This window comes from Corvus kubaryi, unplaced genomic scaffold, assembly GCF_017639235.1.
Source record: "Corvus kubaryi isolate FWS band 111438036 unplaced genomic scaffold, C.kubaryi_AGA036_p1.0 split1-65, whole genome shotgun sequence".
In the NCBI taxonomy this organism is placed as follows: Eukaryota; Metazoa; Chordata; class Aves; order Passeriformes; family Corvidae; genus Corvus; species Corvus kubaryi.
Window position 1 is genome coordinate 8,451,490 of NW_024582080.1, and position 21,967 is coordinate 8,473,456.

Genomic DNA, 21,967 nt, shown 5'->3' on the forward strand with positions numbered 1-21,967 from the left:
TGCATTTCACTCTCTTGATATTCAAAAGCTGGTTAATGTCTTCTTTCAGTCTGTGCCTGAAATATCTTGGTCTCCTCCAGTCCTGCCAGCTTCACTGTTCTGGAGGTGCCCAACATGGCTGGATCCTCGCACTGCTCTCCAGATACTTTAGTGAACTAAATGGTAGGAAGTTCATATCTTTTTAAGATGGTGAGTCGTTATTCTCCTTGGTTATGAAGTACATAAGCATTTTCAGTTTCCCTTGGCAGAATGTGCCACTTACATGCAAAGTAGTAAGCTCTCAGGTTGTTAGACTGTGCTTTAATATCCCACTGGCCATTTCTAGGCTATTTAGTCAAAAAACCGTCAGTCCTGCTCACATGGAAATGTTGTGAATGGAGGCACTGATCTGATACTGCTACAAGTAAAATGAAAGACGAAAGATATCTTTAACTTCCCATGCAACTTCCTTGTAATTTTATCAGACTCTTTAACAGTTGAGAAAAATAGTTTGTCTTCAGTGAGGAGTCCAGATAAAGACATGTGTGTCACATGTGCAGATATGAATCTCTGCACAGTGCAGTTTGCTCCCCAGAAGACTGAGTCTTGTCACAGTGGCTTTTTCCTCTAAATAAGGGAGCTGTGAAGAGATGAAAACTTGGGATACAGCTTCTTGACCAGTGGTCTGCTTGATAATGGATAGTGATGTACCTACTAGATAGCTAAACTTTGTTTTCACTGAGGATAGTGATTTGTAGATAACAATCTGCTTCCAGAAGTAGGAGACTGTTGCAATGTGTATGTGGTTCTCAGCTGATAGGGGCAGCAAACAAAGTAATTCAGCCAGTGGAGTATATTGCTTGTGTAGATGTTTGTACACTATTTTTTTCATGGATCTTTGGGCAAAAAACCCAGAGGAAGAAGCAATGGCTTTCACCCAGAGTTGTTGGCACACAGGGAGAAAAATGAGTGAGGAAGGCTCTTAAAATGAGAACTACCTGTGGATTGATAAATAAGAGACTAAAATATGGAAACTTTGTTCCAACTACAGATAGATAGAGAACTAAAAAATGGGGTGGGAAGAAATAGGGCTGACCTTAACATATGAACAGGCAAGAAATGTCTCACAGAGACCATCAGTAAGAATTTCACTACTGAGACGTCAGAGAGTTGATAGAGGAAAATAAGTAATAAAGCAGAATCAGTTAACCTGTGGGACTTCTGTCCTATGCTGGGATTCAGCTCAGCATATTGGAAGGGATATGTTGCCATAGAAGCCATTAACAGATTTTCTGTTCACAGGTCCAAAGTAGGAATTTGAATGCTCTACCCTGATTCATGCCTGTGCAACAAATATTGTCAGTGCTGGAACACTATAGAAAGGAAACAAATGACAGCTGTGTGGAGGAGCTGTTGTGATAAGCTGGTTGCAACAGAATTGGAGGATTGCCTTGTAATACATTGTGAGCTGTGAAAATACCAAGACAGCAGCAAATTATGTTGCTGGCTTGAAAACATAAATACATACACAGGAAGGATTAAAATCCATGTCATTACTGGAGACAGGTTGTTTCCAGCTGATAGAACACATACTATGAAAGCTTGTTAAGGGGCTAGGTGATAAAAGTGTGAGAAGGACATCAAAGGTCTACAGCAACAGATGCTGAAATGAGAATCTGGCAGGCTGTGCCTTTGGACATGGAGATAAAACTTTCATTATTTTCACTGGAAATAATGGAACAGCAGTAACCACTTGACTGTAATTTGCTGTGGACTTAGTCAGATAATAGTGTGTAAATATATGTTCATTTTCCTGAGCACAGCTTCTGTACCCCAGCATGTCAAAAGCTACAGCTGTTGTTATTTTAGTGATATGTGACCATACAATTTGGAAACAGTTACATTGAAAATATTCATGAAAAAGTACATGAAGTAAAACAAGAATATAGGTCTTGGATCTTCAGTCTTTTTATTACTCTACTTTCTGATATACTTACTTTGTTTACACACATTGACACAATGTTTGCCAGCTGACATGGTTTTGTGGCTTTCATAATAATTTACTTCCTAGTAATTAAACCTTCATATTGCCAGTGCATATGCTATGCTAATGAAAACTTTGGAAACTAGATGGTATTTTTATATGCAGAAATTCTTTGAGAGTTTGCAAAGTCAAGTAGGGCTTTCTGCAAAGGTAGAACTGCTAAGTTCATGTCTGAGTCACTGAGCAAATGGCTGCTGTGATCCAAGACAGTGATGCTACCACCTGTGGATGTTATGGATATAGCAGAGTTGGTGAAGGAGAGCCATGTGTTCACTTCAGCTGTTTCAGCCAAGCATCTTAGAGATCTGTGCGAATTGTGGATGAAGTTAGTAGGCCAGGTTGTGAGCTGGGCATCTGAGTGCTGTTCCTGACTGCTGTGAGACTATAAATCTTGTGCCAGAGGCAGGGATGGAAAGGAGGGAAGAATGGGATGAGGGACTTAATTTCACATCACTAAAGGTTGCAGTTGCCAGGGTTGGCTGATCAGAGGCCTGTGATTTAAGTGCCAGAGCATCTTTGCTGAGTTGCAGACATGGTGTCTGTTTAAGCACTTTGAAACAGTGGTTTATGTTGCATGTTCTCATGATGCTGAATGTGTAGGGACCATGGATTAATTTTATGCTTGGCTGGGTTCTGTATTCCTCTGGAATGACACATGATGTTGCCTTCTACTGGCTGTTCAGCTGCTCTCAGCTCTGGATGTTCGTCACTAAGGGTGCACTTGCAGCAAGTTTAGTTCTGGTGTGGTTGCTGTCAATCTATTGGAAGTTGCCATTAGTAGTATTTCCTGTTGCTAGATTGTCATCATCTTGTGGCAGATGTCTTTGCCTATATGAAGCTTGGGGTGCTAAAGAAGTAATACTTTTATGTTTGTGGGGTGGGGGAATACTCTGGCTTCTCAGCTCTCTGCAAGTTAAACGAGGTCATTACCATTAGCTCTCTAGTTCATCAATGCTGGCCCTGAACTGTGCTGTCTTGATGTTCTGAGGTCAAAACAACTGCTATAAATAGAGAACAGAATATGTTTTGGGTTTTTTTTTGTCTGTGGCATATAAGATTGTCTCAGTTTAGTGAACAGGTTCCTCAGTCTGTGTGTAATGCTAAACCTCACTCTCCTGGCGTCCTGTCTAGCCCACAGCTGTGCATATACAGGAGTTCCTCACACTGCTGGCCGTGTGTCATACTGTTGTTCCTGAGAGACAAGGAAATACAATAATCTACCAGGCTTCCTCTCCAGGTTGGTTTTTGCTTTCTTTTTTGGGAGGGAAAGGAATGAGTTGAAGGAGTAGAGGTAGATGGAAGGAAGGTCCATAAATTTCTGGGTAATTTCAAAGGTCATTGATTTTGAAAGCAAAATGTCCCCCACGATGCTAGCAGTAGATCTGGCATCTTCTGTAATCAGTACACACTGCTTTTGAATGCTTCCTACAAAACCATGTAGCCCATGATGTTTCTTTAGAGATAGGCTGGGCTTAGGATTCCTTCTGCTCTCAAGAGACCTTCTACTCTTTCTGCGGGGTGAAAGTAAAAGACTGAGTGCGTAGGAAGTAATGATTTGTTTCTGCATGAGCCGTTACTTTATTGGCATGACTAAAAACTGTCTTTCTTGATCTACTATCTGCTTAGAGCAAGATAGGAAGCTATCCAGTGCTGATACCTGGCACAATACAACCAAAACTTTCAGAATCTTGGCTGTATTCAGGTTTGCACTTCACCGGTTTTTACTCCTTTCAGTTAGCCCAAAGGTATTAACGGAGCTAGGCGGGGCCAGATTGGGGAACATTGCTCTCCATTGAGTTTATCTCTGTTAGTGAAGATATTTCTAGAATTGCTGTAGTGGTGTATTGAGTGATGAAGCAGCATCATTTCTGTTTTATGTCTTAATAGAGTGTCTGAAAAGTAGGTTGAAGAGCTCATGTAAGGAATGTCTGGTCAGAGTGATGAACCGTGAGGAGACCAAGGGAGCTGCAGAGACATGAGGGTTGCTTGAATTAGGCACTAAATCCACCTGTATGGCAGTTGTGCTTGATGACACTTGCTCCTTAAGGAGGCTCTGTAATTACCTACGGGAGGTACAGGTGTTGGCTCTGATTGCAGCTCTGTTATTTGAGCTCTTAATAACACTGCCTAGTTCAGTCTCCAGAAAACAATGCTGTATTTCTGTAGTACCTGAACTTAGTGCCTTCACAGCAGAAAATGGATTAAATGCATATTGTGGGAAGTTAGAGTAACAGAGCTTTGATCTTGCTTTCAGAGCAGGTATTTTTCCCTTGTGGAAAAGTATGGCACCTCCACAAGAAAAGAGTTCAATGCTTCAGTAGTTACAGGGTATTTTATACAGATTGAGTACCAGGTTTGTGTAGTTGATATTGCACGGCCTTTGTAGGACTAAAATGTTGAATGTTTTTTGTGGAAGAGTGTGCAGAGCTACTCTGGCATCCCTATGGAGGGGAGTATATGGGAAAGGGGATGCTGTTTTGGCAATCTGCCGTATTTAAGTATGGGTTTTGGAGGCCTCTTTTACATACCAGGTTAAATTCAAGCTGTTTGTTTGTTTGTTTTGGCAGATGAAGGAGCATTAGTAAAAGGAGCAAAAAAACTTGGTTATGTCTTCACAGGACGGACTCCCCATTCTGTTATCATTGATGCGGTAAGCGGTGGATGTGCATGGCACAGGCTGCCAAGGTCATGCAGAGCATAAAGGTGTCCTCCCTGGTTCTGTGAGGGCCCTTTTCCAGGGCCTTCAGGATCCTACATGCAAAGGGCTTATGCACACTGAGAAAAGTTGTCTTAATCTATTTGAAGATGCCAAGTCCTCTGCCTCTCTGTGTGGCATGGGAAGTTGCAAGTTTACTTGGGAAATGACAGCAGTTGTGCCTGAAAAATAGTTCCCTTGTCTAGGAAGCACAGATGGGAACACTCACATTAGAAGGAAATTCATGTGTCTGGGAGGTTTTATGACTATTATGTTTAATGGCTGCTGTTCTTCTAAATGTTCCATTTCTTCTGAGTAAGATCTTCAGTAGAAGATGTATCTGCTTGACAAGCTGTGTATGCGGGGGTGCGTAGTTAATGGATTGCAGTTAACGCAGGCAGCCTCAAACTCATGAGGCCGCATTCAGACTCAAGTTGTAGTCTAAGCTAAAGTGGCTCTGGATTTACACAGATGCAGCTAGTAGGGTGCTTATTAAGAATAATGAATGTCTTTTTGTCCTTCCTGTCAGGTATGTCCCCTCTCAAATTTCTTGGTGCACTGCCAAGCTAAGCACTTGAAACATTTCTTCTAGGACTTGTCATGAACTTTTTACAATTTCTCAAACTTCTTCTTAGTTGAAGGGGAAGAGCTTAGGATAAACAGTGTCATCTAGAGCCACCTAAATGCTTCTCTCCTCTGCAGGAACAGCCAGGCCTACCTGGCCTAGTTGTATACTCATAATACAAAGCTGGGGCACTGTTAATCTATAGCCAGCAATAAAAGCTGTCACTTTCAGAGATTCCTGTCTCTCCTTACTGCCTACATCAGCGGCAGCACACGTAAAATGGTTTGGAGATGCTTTTTAATCTTGGGGAAGTTGATACATGCCCTGGACATGTGTATACTGCATGTGTATAGATTTTACATTTTGCAGCACTTTCTTTAACTGCATGCTACCAATATCACTGGAATTCTAAGACTCTGGTCAAATTCCTACTACTCCTTTTGTATATTATGCAACAGGAATGGCAGGTGTTTTAAAATCTTTCTCCTTCTTCAGGTTGTTCCTGCTCAGCCCCCAAAGATAACAGGAATTTCTCCTCAGTTAATCTTTCTTTTTTTTTTGCAATGAAAAATATAATTAATATTCTTGTGAATTCACAGAATATAAGTACTAAGTGAGGTCAGTCAAAGGTTATTGTAATGCCTGGAGGGCATGCTTATTTTAACTTGGAAAAATGCCTACAGCCTGTAATATGTCTCTTAGTTGATGGCTGTTGAGAGCTAAACATGCAGCTTGGCTTTCAGAGCATGCCTAATCAAAAAGGATAAGATACTAACTCCTTGTAATGATGTAGCAGTAGTAAATGAAGGATGCCACAGTGATACAGGATGTTGAATTAAGTTCCTTAAATAGGGCTCTGCATCCTCTAACCAGTGGAGGGAGCCATTGCCATATTTATTCACCCTGGGATGTGTGACAGCCGCCTGATCAGCTTGCCTGTTTGCACGTATAAGAATATAATGCAGATTGTACTTACAATAGTACCCGATTTCTTTTGTTTTCTTTTGTAGCTGGGGAAAGAGAAAACCTTTGAAATTCTTAATGTGCTGGAGTTTTCCAGGTAAGTTTTCCTCTAATATGCGAAATGCAGGGTAACAAAAACTTTTTTATAAAAAATGTTATTGAGAGTAAAAAGGTACAGCTGATACAGTAGAAAAGCAGAACTTCCTTAACTTTTGTCCTGCCCCTTCATCATCTTATTTCTGAGGTACTATGAATGAGCTTATAAACTGGTGGCTGTTGGCATGTGATCATAAAACTTTCTCCTGCCACTGCAGCTCTGTTAATGTATTAAGAAGTTGCTGGCCTGGAAGCGTCTTGCTGTGACTCATGGGTATCCTGATTTGTCACTTGTCTACTTCAAGAACATACTTTAGGATTGCACTTTTATAGTGCTTCTGCAAATTGCTTTTTGAGTAGATGGAAACTGCACCTGGAAGTGCCTCCTCTTAAGAACCATGCCAGCTATGAAAATATAAACATTGCAAGCACTCCTAATTGGTCAGGCTCATTAGGATGGGCATTGCTTGGGTAGCAAGAAACTTTGATGAATCAGGCCCCTAAATCACTGGAGATAACAAGGTGCTTTCTCTTTGTCAGTTGATCAAGTTAGGCCAGTTTGGATGGTGCTAGGTGCTAGTTAGCATTCCTTTTTTTTCTGTTGTTTCTTTTCCTACTCTTGCTGGGGATTAAGCCTTGAACTCTTGTTCTCTGCTGTCTTTTAGTTGGCTGGTTGTGCTCTAAAGGACTATGTAAAACTAAAGGTAGGGATGATTTGGGTAGGCAGCTTTTCTTGTGTCCTGACTTGCTTTGAAGATTATTCTTGAGTACTTCCCTCTTTCCAGTCAGAATGTAGCTATTTCAGCTACTTGTGGTAAGTATCTGAAAAGGCACTGGAAGAGTCTTTGAGGGTTTGTGGCGAGTTGACCAGCACCCTGGTGTCTGTGGACAGAGTAGCCACAGCTTGCATGCAGCAGAAAAGAGCTGTCTTAATTCTCCCCTGTGTAGCACCTTCCCACCTGGCCACTGAGGGAGCTCCTGTAATTAGTTTTCAAAAAGCACATGGAAGTTTCCCAGTGTCATTAGAATGTTGCAGCAATTCTGGGCACAGCTAATTGCTGTCCTTCCAACCCCTCTTTAGAAAGCCTCAGAAAAGATTTGTTTTGTCTGATGATCATGCCAAGAGCTTGCTTTAATACACATGGCTCTTGAGCTCTGAAAAGGGACTTCATTTCTCAAAGCAGCCTCAAGAGGAGACAAAAGATTGCTCAACACTGTGTTTTGTACACATTGGCAAAATGGTAATGAGGAAGGAGGGTACTTCCGAGTTGTCCTTCTGCTAAGGAAAAGATTTACATGAAACCACATGTTCTTATGGTTCCCTTAATGAGAGTTGATTTGTTTGCCTCTGCCTCTTGCAAGTTGAGTATCTTTTCCAGTGGGTCTTTTAAAGGAGAGATTGATAAGTAAAATGACAAAATTTCTTAAAAAAAATGAAATTATCCTTGCCTGCCTTCCTTTGTTAGATGTTGGTGTACAGTATGCTACCGTCTACATTAGGGTTTTTTTTAATATAGATGCCAAACTTGACTGTCCTGTCCTTGCTCGAGGGGTCTCACTTCCTTGTACTTAATCCCAACTATGTGGGTCTGATTAGACCAATATAAAGAATCTATAGAGCCCAAGAACTGGTCTATACCATGATTCCTTTCAATGATGTTTTTGCTTGCTTTTGAGTTAGGAAGTTAAACAAGTGCCCTTGTCAGTGGATGGTTGTTTCAATGTCTGTTATGCCTATAATAAAGATGTGATCAGCCTTAAAGATTCCATTTCTAGAGTCCCCAAAGGAATTTTGCTTGAGAAATAAGGAAAAACTGAGACAGAATAATGAGAATAAATGTGACTGCCCTTCTTCCAAGACGATTTTATACTATCTTGCTCTTTTTCAAATTCTTGCTTGCATCTGGGTTTAAGTCTGAAGTGCTTGCCAATGGGAGACATAGGGCTGAAGCTCAAAATAGGCAATTTAATATTTCTCCTTGTGGTCAAGGGTTGTGGGATCTTAAGTTACTGCTGTTATATCCCATTTGATTTCAGATGCACTAAACACATCTGAGAAAATTCACTGGCTAGAACAGGAATTACTCTTCACCACTTTGACTAATGAAAGCAACTATTTTTCTTTCAATAGCAACAGGAAGAGAATGTCAGTGATCGTTCGAACTCCGGCAGGACAGCTACGTCTCTACTGCAAAGGGGCTGTAAGTAATTATGCTGCCTAATGGAGAACACTGCCAGTTATTGTTTCAACAGCTGTGCCTGATGCTGACATTTCATGTCTCATACAGAATACCTGTTGGTTTTCTGTTTAGGGCCAAGTGATTTAAGAGAGCTGTCATTCCTCCTCTGACTCCTTTTGTAGGCTGGAAGACTGCTAGGCTTTCTACTACCCAGCTGAAATCCTGAAATTAATGGGAGCAGTACCCTCACTTCAGCAAAGCCAGGGCTTACCCAGCTGTGCAGCAGGAGTTCAGGAGCTGGACTAAATGCTGTTGTCTGAATTTATAACACTAAAATTTGTTCTCAAGTGCTTGGCTCTTGATCTGGCTTTCATGCATCTCTGCACCTGCTGTTATTTGTCACCATGACTTGCACCATGTTGTGCTTTTGTCTTCACTGACAAGAGCAATAACTTAGCACAGTACAAAGGCTCCAAAACTAGCATTGTCCACAGCCAGAGAATGGTTCTAATTTCAGTGGAAAACTATGGAGCTGGCTTTTTGCAACAGGGAAAACTCTTCCTGACCTCTGAGAGGCTCTGGTTTACTTGAATTTGCCATGACATATAGGTCTGTGTTCACTGCTCTGTTGCTTCTGTTTATCTCCCCTGATTTCATAAAGATGTGCTGGCTTCATGCTGGTGTGGTGGAAGGGAATTAAGCCCCCTGCCATTGTGTGGTAGTTCACAGTTGTATGTCTAACAGGGCCACACAGACTTGGAACTTGCTTGTTGTTCATGCCATGCCTGAATTCACCCTGTTCTTTGGAGTGTGGCACTGGAAGGGATGGAGAGCAGGAGACTCTGTAGTACAAAGTTTCATGCTGTTTTCTGTATGAGCAGACCTAGATGTACTAACATGCTGCATCTGCCACTCATGTGAGCTGTAAGCTAACTGCTTATTCTGCATTAACTCTTCCACATTCTGGTAGTCATCCTCTGTCCTGCTGCTTCCATAATAAATAGGTTTGTATGCCTGTCTGTAATCAGCGCTAGATGTAGGCCTGTTTACTTAGCTTAAGAGCAGATGTCTGAGTAAAAGTAGAGTTTCTGTATTACATATGTTTGTAGAACTTGTTCTGGTAGTTGCAGAGTAAAATCCAGACTCTAGTTATGTGGGTGATGCTGCTATATTTTGATTACAGCTCTTAGCCAGGCCTTTTCAATTGTCCTTTGATTTAGTGATAAAGAAAGCTGCTACAGGAAGAAGGCTGTTTCTGAGAGAATGTTGTGGTAGAACATGATCAGTATTTCTGCCTTTTATTTTTAACATCAGTGGGAATCTTTTCTAGAAAGGACTGCAGGAAACTACTGCATGGGACTGCAATATGTACTGAATAAGACCAGACATTTGTGTTCTCTGAAAATCAATATATTGGCTTAGTAATCTGTGGAGAAGTGTTCTGTACTGCCCAGTAATGGGGACCTCTTTATGGAAAAAGGGGAGGAGGGCAGAGTGTACTTCTGTTCCTGTTATTTAAAGTGGAAGCAGTATCTCTGCCACTGGGCACAATCCAGATTAATTACTCAAATCAGAGACTCTAAACCCCAAATATATTGTAAATACAGTTTTATTTTTGATATTAGCAAGTCCATTCAGGTTGCTTCTCTTGAGCTTGTAAATACACAAATAGCAACTTCCTATGTAGACTTACTCTGTTGTAATGAATTTGGTTTTAATAGGATAATGTAATTTTTGAGAGGCTTTCAAAAGATTCCCAGTATATGGAACAAACACTGTGCCATCTTGAATACTTCGCAACGGAAGGTAAGAGAAACAGCATGCCATGAGATTTCAGTTTATGAAATTATTTGCAGCATATTCTGCATTGTCTAAGCTCTGTGGTGTCAACTGAGATGATCGTGAAGATAAATCAAGACGGAGTGTGTTATTAGCAAATTAACAACTGTAGGATGACTTCAAGTGTAAGGAGGGTTTTGTCCAACTTCTGTGTGATTTCAATAGGGAAGTGGAATTTGGAAGGAAAGGACAGTGTTCTGTGTGTCCATGATGAAGGGAAAGGGTATGAGTTGTGTTGCCCAGAACAGCTCAGTTACATTGGAGTTGGAGGTGTTTTTACCAGGGTAGAAGTCGGATGCCAGCGTCTCTGGCTTTACGAGGCAGAACATGCTGGGCAGCCTGGTAGACTGAGACATCAAAGATGGTCTGAAATGGTCTGTAAGGCCTTTGACTGATGTAGCACCTCTGTTCACAGGGAAGCACTGGGCTTTTTTTCCCCCCTTCTGCAATAGCATAGCATACCTGATTTATAGTAAAACCATGAACCAGCATTTTTCTTCCAAAATCTGAAAATAACATTCAGCTTTTTAAAAAAAATTTTTTTTGCAGACTCCCATGGTCCCAGTAGTGGAACTTCTGTATTTTTTATTTTATCGCACACACTCCTTTCTGCTTGATTCATGACAGAAAAAAAACCAAACCAAAATCATTACTTCTCTATGTTAATTTTTGCCAGTGGTCTAATAAATTGCTTTTCGTACTTCATGGACCCACTTCACTATCTTATGCACATGTAACTCCCATTATTAGTGTGAGTTACATTGGTACACTGAAGGAGAGCACAGTCTTGCTAAAAAGAAGCATGGACTGTGCAGGGTGTTTGACTAATATCACCAATCACAGTATGTAGCCCATTCTTCAGTATGATCTTTCTAAAAATACGTGAACGTCAAGCTTGCTTTCATACTTAGTAAAAAGTTTTTGCCCAATACTTTCTGGATTTGCACCAACTTTGGTAGCCAAAATGAACCAGATTTGTGGTTTGCAACTGTGGAAATCCAAGTACTTTAAAAAATGTGCAGGGTGATTTTGTGGAATCCAGAGTTTAACAGTGTGTGTTAGACACTCTTGTTGTTCCAGTGTGAGGGTTAGAATTTAGTGTTCCTTAGGTATGAATGATTTGATGATACTCAATGCAATTTTACTGTGGGTAATGGCTGTCTTCTGTTTTGTAGGTCTGAGGACATTGTGCATTGCTTACGCTGATCTCTCGGAGAAGTCTTACAGAGAGTGGTTGAATGTCTACAATGAATCCAGTACAGTTCTGAAAGACAGAACTCAGAAGCTGGAGGAATGCTATGAGATCATTGAAAAGGTGAAACATACTTTTTTGATGATCAGATGCAGATTCCCTTACATGTGTATTTTTCAGCGGAATTTTGGCTTTACACAATTAAATAAACTGTTAATTTCATAGATGAGAAACTGGAAAGGTTTTTTAGTTGGTAGCCTGTTCAGTCCACAGTTTTAATCTGTAAATCTGAGACAAATTTACAGATAAAAAATAATTTCTACTTATAAACGCTTTTCTCACACTTTTAAAAACCTTCCTGTTTTGTGTAAGGTTGTTGTAACTTGCTAAAGATAATACATGTAAGTCACTGTATTGCACCAAGTTCCCATGTACTAGTGCATGAAGAGATCTATTCCTTTTAGTACAGCACTCACAGTTCAGCGTTGTTGAAGGCTGTTGTAGGCACAGTGTAGGGCTCACCAAAGCCTGTAGGAGCATGGGCTAAAAAAAGGGTGAAAACCTGCACTCCATGCAAATTGCAGAGCTCTTAATTTTGGAAGGGGAAAGTAGGTATCAGAGAACCTACTTGAAACACTAATCCCACAGTGAATGAAATGTTAAAATGCCAACACTAGGGGCCAGTGTTTCTCTGAGCCTCGTTGGTCTTGCTGCTTTTGGAAGTGCTGGTAGTTGCACTGCTAACCTATGTGGGTTCATGTTCTTCCCTCTTGCTCCAGGTATTTAGTTTTATTTAGTGGTTTCTTTAAAACATGTTTTGAACTTCAATATATTTAAAAATTAATGTTAATTTAAATTAATATTAATTTAATAATTAAATTTAATATTAAAATGTTGCTTAGGTTCTTTCGTTCACTTAAGTTAGTTGGGGCAAAATCATAGAATGATAGAATGGCCTGGTTTGGAAGGGACCTTGAAGATCATTGAGTACCAATCCTCCTGCCTTGGGCAGGGACACCTTTCACTAGGCCAGGTTGCTAGAGCTCCATCCAACCTGGCCTTGAATGCTTCCAGGGGTGGGGCATCCACAAGGAGGTTGAGACTAGGATAGGAGCCAACTTTCAGAGGGTAAGAGAAAAGCTCCAAGAACTCTTTCAGTAAGAGCTGAAGACAGGGTCTTTCTTTTCCAATTCATGCCTAAAATGGTCTTTTATGTTTATAGTGTGTCAGTAAGTGTGGTTATCTAATCCTTGATTCTGTAGGTTTGAGTAGCTCCTTTCAGCTTTCTGCTTCTTGCACTGTGCTCTCGTACTCTTCTGTTTTCACTGAGGTGGAAAATAAACATTGCTTTTGCTGTACTTTAAAATGTATTCTCAAGCTTTAGTGCATTTTTACTCATCTACTTTCTGCCTTTTTCACAATTTAGTATCTGGTTTAAGAAAAAAGGGAACCTGTGAGTGGGTTGTAGAATTGGAGTCAGTTACTATCCACTGTATGCCTTCCTATTAATGTTTGCTTGTTGGTCCTACCAAGAAGCTGGGCTTCCAGATAAACTGGCTTTTGGCTGCAACACAAAATACATTATATTTTAACAGGCTGGATTTTTTTCATCTACGGGATCAAATGAGACCAAGAGAGCTACTTTTTCAGTCTGAGTGCTGAGATTGCTGGATCACAGTACAGGTGCATGTGTGGAGGCAAACTTGAACTGACTTCCTTCCCCAGCCATATGCTGACTGAGAGGGCTTCAGCAGGTGCTGTAGTAACTCCTCTGCTCAGGTAGCTCAGCCATGCTGGTCCCTATGCTGTCATGTGTAACTCCTTAACAAGTGATGTAGGGAAAAAAAGACAATCTACAATTGCAACCTTCAAAGGTTGCTTGCATTGACAGAGCTGTGTTGCGGTGGGTTAGTTCTTGCGTTGGTTTAGCAAGCCGCAGCCTTCCCAGAGAGCGCAGCGGGGCCGCTTTGGGGAGGGCGGCTGTTCCGCTCTCCCGTAGCCCTTTTGGGCAGCCCTGCACTCCTGCTCTGGCTAGCTGTCGGCTCTGCAACACGGTGACAATAAAGGAGGCACAAGGGTCCCTGCATAGCTACCTCAGAGGAACCTTTATTTTACATGATGATGAGCCGGTTCCCAGAGGCAGAGAGACTACCTGGTCAGGGAGCAGGGGGTTTTTCTGAGGGCACAGAGCGGTACATGGGTGGAGTTGGGGTACTGGAACCAATAGGGAGAACCTGAGGGTGTGGCCAGGACTAGGGGCAGGGGAAGGGGGGGACAATGTGGAAAGCAGACAATTTAATAAGAAAAGCAGTGGGAAAATACAGCACTACTGAGCTGATGTTTCATTGGGAGGCTATAGAGTACTAAAGCATAATGACTTGTATGAGTTGATTCTGCTGCGTTTGCCAGCTGAATCTCTCATAGCAAAAATGAAGCTTTGTCAAGACTTAATGCCAGCTTACACCCTGTATGGATAACCATTTGCCCTTCTGTTCTTTAAGTGTGCTTCGATTTATACAAGTGGGAGCTGCTTTTAATGCCTTCTTCATGGAATCATGGAAGGGTTTGGGTTGGAAGGGGCTTGTTGTATGCTCCCCCACCATGGACAGGGACACCTTTCACTAGACCATGATGGTCAAATCTCTATCCAGCCTGGCCTGAAACACTTCCAGGGATGGGTCCACCACTTCTGTGGGCAAACCTGTTCTAGTGTCTCAACCACCCACATCATAAAAAAGTCCGTTCTTTATGTCTGGACTAAATATACCCTCCTTCAGTTTAAAACCATCACCCCTTGTCCTGCCACTGCTGGCCTTGGTAAACAGCCATTATCCATCTTTCTTGTAAGCCCATTTTTTATATAGGAAGGCTACAGTAAGGTCACTCTGAAGCCTCATCATTCCCAGGCTGAACAACAGCAACTTTCCTTACTATTTCTGTTCATTTGTCTTCATTTCTGTTGAATAATTTTAGTCCCTGCAAAGGGGACTAAAGGACTCTGCTACCTTTTTCTGTGCAATTTCTGAAATGATACAGTGTACCTAAACCTATTTCAATTTAAGTTGAACATCTTTGCATATGTAAGGAATCATTAAAATGCTTTTAGAGGTAAAATCTGAGTAAACTGTACCTTTTGACAAGGTTTATTTCTTAGCTATTTTTCTGCCCGTTTTTTTTTTTTTTTATGGTAATGTAGCCAGATCTCCTCAAGCAATTGTTTTAGAATTGCCTAAGTATATGGATAACTCTGGAGTATTAAATTCATTGTATGAGACATGTTTTTCTGGCAGACATCTGTATGTTGATTAGAGATACTTGGATTGATTAATGTTCATACCACTTGTATTACACAAATGTAATGATTATATCCGTAAGTAGTTGCAATAATTTTTGCTTTGAGTGGTTGTATCCAGTCTGTATGTACCTTTTATAGACGGAAATTAGTTTAAATGATGTGATGCCAAATAATTTTTGTTTTGTGAGCTTAAATATATAAACTGTGACTACTCATCATGTTGCTATGGTGATTAGTGAATGGTCTAGTATATATGTTCATCTGTAGGCTAGCTTTGGACTTTTATAACTTCAATTAATTATTCTTGAAATGTTGCCATCTTTCTGATCAAAAACACTCTGTTCCATTCTGTACCTCTTGAAATGTGAATTGTGTGCAGAGGAAGTAGAATAGCCCCACCAGAAATTTACTGTGGTGTATATTGCTTGTCAAAGTGCAGTATTAGCAGTGAGATACAACATGCTGTCTTAATTCCTTTTTGAGTTATGTTCCAAACAGAGGTTTATCTTAAAAGAATTTAAGGGATTGTTTTCTTTATTTTCCCCAGGATTTGCTGCTTCTTGGAGCTACAGCCATTGAAGACCGCCTGCAAGCAGGTGTTCCAGAAACAATAGCCACACTAATAAAGGCAGAAATTAAGATATGGATTCTGACAGGTGACAAACAGGAAACAGCTCTCAATATAGGTACCCATCTTTCTGGTTACTCTGAATTTGTCTGATATGTTCAGGTTACATGCAAGGTGTGCTGTGTGGGTTTTTAAATAGAATCAGGCCTGCTGTTTATAGAATGGTTCCTCGTTAGCAGGGCACAGCCTTGGAGAAGGGATTTTGCAGTGAAGTTTTCACTATGGGTGTCAGGCTATATTCTTTTGTTTTAATGCAAAAGGGACCCTTCTGCTCTTGGTTAAAAGCAGTTCTAATGGAATGAATATATGTAACTCTGCCTTGTGATGGTAACACGAGAACTCAATCAGGCTAATGTTTCAGAAACTGTTTTAGAGCTTTTTTTTTTTCTTTTCTTACTGACTGCCTTTTCTAGACTTTGAATCAAGTTTGGGATACAATGGGAAATACGAAAATACAAAGTGTGTATAGTTTACAGCTTGTTCCAAATTATGTCTGTGAAAGTAGGTGGGTTATTCAAGCTGAAATAACTGACCCTGCTGTCACCTTACAGCACATCTGTTAGTAAAGACTTGGTAAAGGAACGTATCCTGATATAAGCATACTCCGTCATGCCACACCTCCCAAATGTGGCATCTTTGGCCATACAATGCCATAATGATCTTGCGTTCTTTTTGATGATTTTTCTCCCTGTCACTGGTAAATCTGCCCAGAGATGAGAAGAGACAGAGTTGGACTCTGGTGATCTGATGTCTCACCTAAGTAAGTTCAGTTAGAGGATCAGAGTTGTAGCAGGAGTAGTCTGAAATACACCCAGACCTGTCTGTGTGCAGTTCTAAATGTAAAATACTTAATTGGGTGCATTATTCATACAATTAGAGTCTTGAAGTCAATATGAGCTCCAAAGGACTGAAGAAATAGCTCCTTTAACAGAAGGCAACATATGCTGTTAAGGTTCCACAGTTGTATTTAGATTTGCACATAGTCTGTTTAGATGTACAGGTGTAGGTTAAGAGGAACTTTAACAGCATAGGTTGCTTCCTCAGACTCATCTTGACTTCAAAATTTTCTATTGATGGTGCTCTGTAACTGTATTTACATTATTTTTAGCAAAGTTTTGGGCATTTGCTTTTTTGTTGTTGTTTGGTTTGTGGTCTTTTAAAATTTTTTTCTGTTTTGGTTGACTCAGTGAAATTTCAGAATGAAGTCTGCTTGACTGAGCAGAATTTTTGTGTGCTTCTCAAAACCAGATCAAATTTAATGTATCTTTGTATGCTGAAGGTGGTACCAAGAGGTGAAATTACTTGCTGAACTGATACAGCTGTAGTAGAAATACAATGGATGGCCTGAGTAGACAATTTGTTTAAAGGCTAGTTTTCTGCTTTGAGTCACTATCTGCAGATTTTGCTTTTTTTACAAGCAGTAGTTAACTTGAGAAGGGAAACATCATCTTTTGACTAATTAAAAAAATGTAGCTACACATTTGGATGTAAATACCTGAAATAAGTTGATATATTAACCAACAGCAGCTACCTTGAACACCAGTAAATGAGCTTATTCTGAAGACTCTGAAGGAGACTAACTTCCAGTGTTCTCTAAAACTATTGGTTTGTTGTTTCTTTTATTATAGCAACTTGAGAGGAATATGTATCTCTCTTAAAATGTCTAAATTATCCCTTCATTTAAGGTACAGTTTGGTAATAAAAATCTCACTTAATTAGCTTCATATTCAAGTTGGCTTGAAAGTATAAACATGTGGCACCCTTCCAGTTTTTGTGTGTAACCCAATAAAACTGCAATAAACCTTCAACTTAAAACCCAATCCACGTGTGCACTATATGTTTCAGGTATAAATATGCTCTCTGGGGAGTAAAAAGTATTTTTACTCTCTCATTGTATTTATTCTTATTGACTCTTGCTTGCTGTATGGATATGCATGTATGTTGAGGGATATTTCAGCTCTTGGCAGCTGTGTCAAGGAGCTGGAGTACTTTGTTCTTCCAGCTTCTTCTTGATTCCTTGGTGTTCCAGTTTGGGCAAATTTAGAAATATATCCTCTGAGAGAAGGCACAACCACCCCTCCCCCACCAGGTTCGGGAAAAAATAAATTTTCCTCGAAGGAAAGTGAAGAAGATAAAACTATTTATTTAACAAACACATGGGAAGGAAAATAATGTTAGATGGTAAAATCTTTCGCGGTAGAGGAAAAAACCTGGGAAAGTGTTCGAGTCCTCCCTTTGGTCTCCTCGGAGCTGGGGCTTGGGCTGGGGCCAGGCCCTCTGTGCCCGGTGGAAAGTCCTCCCGATGTGCTCTGATGTTACAGCAATCAAGCAGTCCAGTAGAAAAGGGGAAAAATCCGGAATTCCAGGGAAGGAAATCCAAAGTCCAACTCTCAGTCTCTCTCTGGAGAACAAGAAGAAGAAAAACTGGCCAAAAACTGACTGGAAAAAAACAAGCCGGGTGCTTCCTCCCTCCCCTGCCCCAGCTAGGGAAAAAAAAACCTGCTATCTTTTTGTAACCTTGAACGAGCTGCAAACTGCTTTGAGAAAGTTTTGCTCAGTTTTTTCCTTCCCCCTTTCAGGCTCAGTTTAGAGGCATAGAAAGGCACAAAAATTAATTTCTGGGCATAGGCAGCGATATGGGATACACATCATAAGGTCACCCCAAGACACTTGGTTTTCAGAATTTGCTGTCTTTGCCTCTGGATTACATTCTTTACTACTTTGGAGAGTAATGGTTGACCTTCTGTGGGGTGGCTGTATGCCTTCCATTCAGCCATGTGCCAGTCAGTAGTTCTGCAGATGAGGAGAGTGTTCATGATAAGCTTTAATATTGATCAATCATTTGAACTCTAGCTCTTGAAAAAGGGACTTCCAGGTTCAGAAGCATCTTTAAGCATGACCTGCAAACAACTGTAGAAGGCTTAACTGTGTCCTTGTAGCTTCATCCTTTTCTTCAAACAGTCTACAGACTCTGGGTCATTTTTGCCTTTCAGTGAGACAAAAATACCCATGATAGATTTCTATTTGCCACCATCCTTGTGCTCAGCACACTCACAGAACACCAGAACTGCTGTATTTCCAGCCACTGACTTCCCTAGGAACAGATCTGTTTTCCGGGAAGAGGAGTGTAGTGTTTACTCAAGTGTGTCCCTCCCTGAACCATGAATCAGTTCCTACAGTTGAGCTGAATGCTCTTGCCTAGGGTGTGCATTGATAGCTGCGAGCACTGCCTGAGAGTTTTTTGGGCATGAGGTTGGAAGGGACCTTTTGAAGATACAGTCCAGTCCTCCTGCTCCCTCCCTGACAGGGACATCTTTCATGTATCAGGTTGCTTAAAGCTCCATCCAGCCTGGCCTTGAACATTTCCAGAGATGGATCCATAACTTCTCTGGGCAACCTGTTCCAGTCTTGGTACCCCCATCATGAAGAATGTCTTCCTTATGTCCAGTCTAAACCTACCTATTGCAGCCGGGCTGGGGTCTGTGGCTCAGACCCAGGAAGCCGTGACTGACCCAGAGAGAGCGTCCCACAAGGGACAGTCTTCCAGAGGTCTGCGGCATTCCCTCAGCCACCGGGCTGCCTCCACAGAGGGGTGCCTGTCTCAGCAGGCTGTCAGCTCTCTAGTGATTTCAGAGGGAGTGATTTCAGCTCTTGTTCTGTGAGGCAACCCCAGGCCAGACCAGGAGGAGAGAGACGAGAGGCTCGTTTGGCAGTTCCGCATGAGGCAGCTTTATTTGTCCCGCACCCCGCAAAAGGGAGGCCAGGGACGAGCTCTCCGATCTCTAAGGGAGAATAGGGTACCTCTTATAGGGATACAAGGGTGGGTGTGAGGTGGTAGAAGCCAATGGGTTGCAAAGAATCTACATAGGGTCTCCCAGAGGACCATGGGTCTGTTTTCTCTCACCCTCACCGAAAGTGCTGCCTTTTCCAAGGGGATCTTGCCGGGAGGTTATGCAATCCCTCCAAGGCAGGAGCTGGGCATACCCCACACCTACCCTCTTTCAGTTTGAAATGACTGGCCCTTGACCTGCCATTACAGGCCTTAGTAAAAGGCCTTTCTCAGTCTTTGTTTAAAGTCCCTTTTATATATTGAAAGGTCTCTCCAGAACCTCTCTTCTTCTGGCTAAACAACCCCAACTCTCAGCCTGTTTTCATAGGAGAGATGTTCCAGCCCTCTGATTGCTTTTGTTGCTCTCCTTTGCACTCAGATTCATGTCTGTCATGTGCTGGGAGCCCTAGAGCTGTGTACAATACTCTAGGTGGAGTCTCACATTCAATTTTTCATCACTTAGTATCCAGATACTTCTCAATAGGGCTGCTTTCAGTCTGTTCATCCCCGAGTCTGTCCTGATGGATATTTATGATTGTTGCAGCACAGGTGCAGGATCTTGCACTTGGCCCTGTGGAACTTGATTAGTTCTCACAGGCATACTCCTCAAGCAGATCAAAGTCTCTCTGGGTGGCATCACTTCCCTCCAGTGTTGTTTAGCTGCACCATTCAGGTTCATGTTTTCTCAAGACTTGCTGAGGGTGTACTCAATCCCTGTCTGTCCGTGGTGAAGATACTAAAGTACCAGTCCCAGGACTGGCCTGAGGGACACTACTCATTACTGGTTTTCATTTGAGTGTTGAACTATTGACTGTAACCCTCTGGATGCAGGCATCCTGCAGATTCCTTACTCATCTAACAGTACATACATATCTTTCCAATTCAGAAATAAGAACACTTCTTGGTGAGCTGTGCTTTATTTCAGTTCAGGAGACTGAAGCCATGCCAGCACACTTGCCTATATCCCTATGCACAGTTCGAGCAGGGTATATGCGCTCTCTCTAAACACAGAGGATAATCATTCTTGCCTCAGATGCTGGATTCTGTATGCCTGCAGTACGAATGTGCCTGTGGGCTATGATCTTGAACTCTGGTTCAAACAATCTTTCTCCCAGGACACTTGAAGGAAAATAAGTCCCAGAAGTACCCAATTCATCTACTTCATGGACTTTTAGTCAGACTTTTAAATTAAAGAGCTAGATATCAACTTACAGGTGTGGGTTGACATTTTATACCTGGCTTTGAACCAGTTGATGTTATTTTACTCAGAAGCATTGACAAAAATACTTACCTTAGAGTGCATTTTTGCTTGCCATGTTAGTATTGCCAGTAATAACTATTACAAAACTATTATAAAACTTTAAAATATTACTAGAAATGTCTAAAATTACTACTTGTACTCTTACAGTTGCCAGCTACTTTACTTTTATAGTAGTGCTAGATTTTAACATCATCTTAGTCCTGAAATTGTACATAATGTATAGATCCCCTATAAACCCTTGTTAGGCTTGACTTACATTCTCCTATTCCAGTCTTGATCTTTCTGTTTAATATTTTGCAAGATGCAAAATAGCCTCAATTGCAGGATAAGTTCTTCTGAGTCAATGATTTCCAAGATGCATAGCAGAGCAACTGTTTTCCACACCTTTTTTTTTTTTTCTTCCAGCTTGACTTCTAGAGTGGCATCTTGCTTGTTTTGGAAGAGGTGAAGTGAAGCAGTGAGCAGTGGCTTAGAAATTACAGCTGCTGTTCTAATCAAATGCTACTAGAAAATCCTTTTGAATTAGTTATGCTGAATTTGTAACAGCTCACTGCACAAGACTGTTGCTTTAGCCTAGGGAAAGAATAACCCTGTTATGGTGGGAAGTACTTAAATTTGTAATATTCTCTTTTTCTCAGTCAAAATAAGGAAATTTTTTTTCAGCCTGGAACTAACTTTTAAAAATGGCAAACTGACTTGAGAGAAAATTCAATGTTTTGTCTATGACTGTTGGAGGTTTGCTTCTCAGTTCTATACTACCACCTAAGACTCGTTCACAGGCAGAATCAGAGGCTGTCTGGAAAGCTTTCATGTTATAGGCTGCATGTCATTAGAATATATTTTGTCCCTTTCCTAACAGGTGTGAGTTCATAGTCATTCTGTATTGTTCTCTGAAGCAGAAATTAAAGGTTGCACTTTATGTTCATAGTCCACACAGCTGTGAAAATGGAGGAGAAACTAAACTTCTGCAGGTAATCAAACCTGCTGCCTGAGAGTGCTTGGCTATGATACAAGCATGTCTTCCACAAAGGAACAAGAGGGATTTACTTTCTTGACAGAAGTCATGCAGACATGTTAACCCTGGATTATACCTACAAAACTAGCCCAATTATAAAAACTCTGTAGCCTGAGGACATTATTTGCATTGCAATTGATGACCCAGTATGGCCTTTCTAAGGAACCAAGAATCCCACAGATGATTTCATGCCTCAGTTGTTCTCTTGCTGTTGTAAGATATCATCTTTTTACAGTGACTGTGCTGTTCATCTTTTGATGCAGTGGCAGCCTTGCAGTGGTTCTTCACTGGGACATTACTCTTATACTGCAATAGCCTCCAGTCTCTGTTTAAGAAGAGACTTCCCAAGATCCCAATTTATTTGGTAACAATTTCTTAAACTTGCT

At 41.1% G+C, this 21,967-nt stretch overlaps 1 protein-coding gene across 5 annotated transcripts in view; it reads left to right on the forward strand.

Annotated features, from left to right (window-relative positions):
* Positions 1-21,967, forward strand: part of ATP8A2 (ATPase phospholipid transporting 8A2) — a 320,936-nt gene that overhangs the window by 75,007 nt on the left and 223,962 nt on the right. For all 5 annotated transcript variants that reach the window (XM_042014085.1, XM_042014087.1, XM_042014086.1 and 2 more), the window contains 7 exons: positions 3,155-3,260; positions 4,591-4,673; positions 6,294-6,343; positions 8,474-8,543; positions 10,244-10,328; positions 11,537-11,676; positions 15,396-15,534. In XM_042014085.1, coding sequence (XP_041870019.1) covers positions 3,155-3,260; positions 4,591-4,673; positions 6,294-6,343; positions 8,474-8,543; positions 10,244-10,328; positions 11,537-11,676; positions 15,396-15,534 — 673 coding nt within the window. The remainder of the gene's footprint in view (positions 1-3,154; positions 3,261-4,590; positions 4,674-6,293; positions 6,344-8,473; positions 8,544-10,243; positions 10,329-11,536; positions 11,677-15,395; positions 15,535-21,967) is intronic.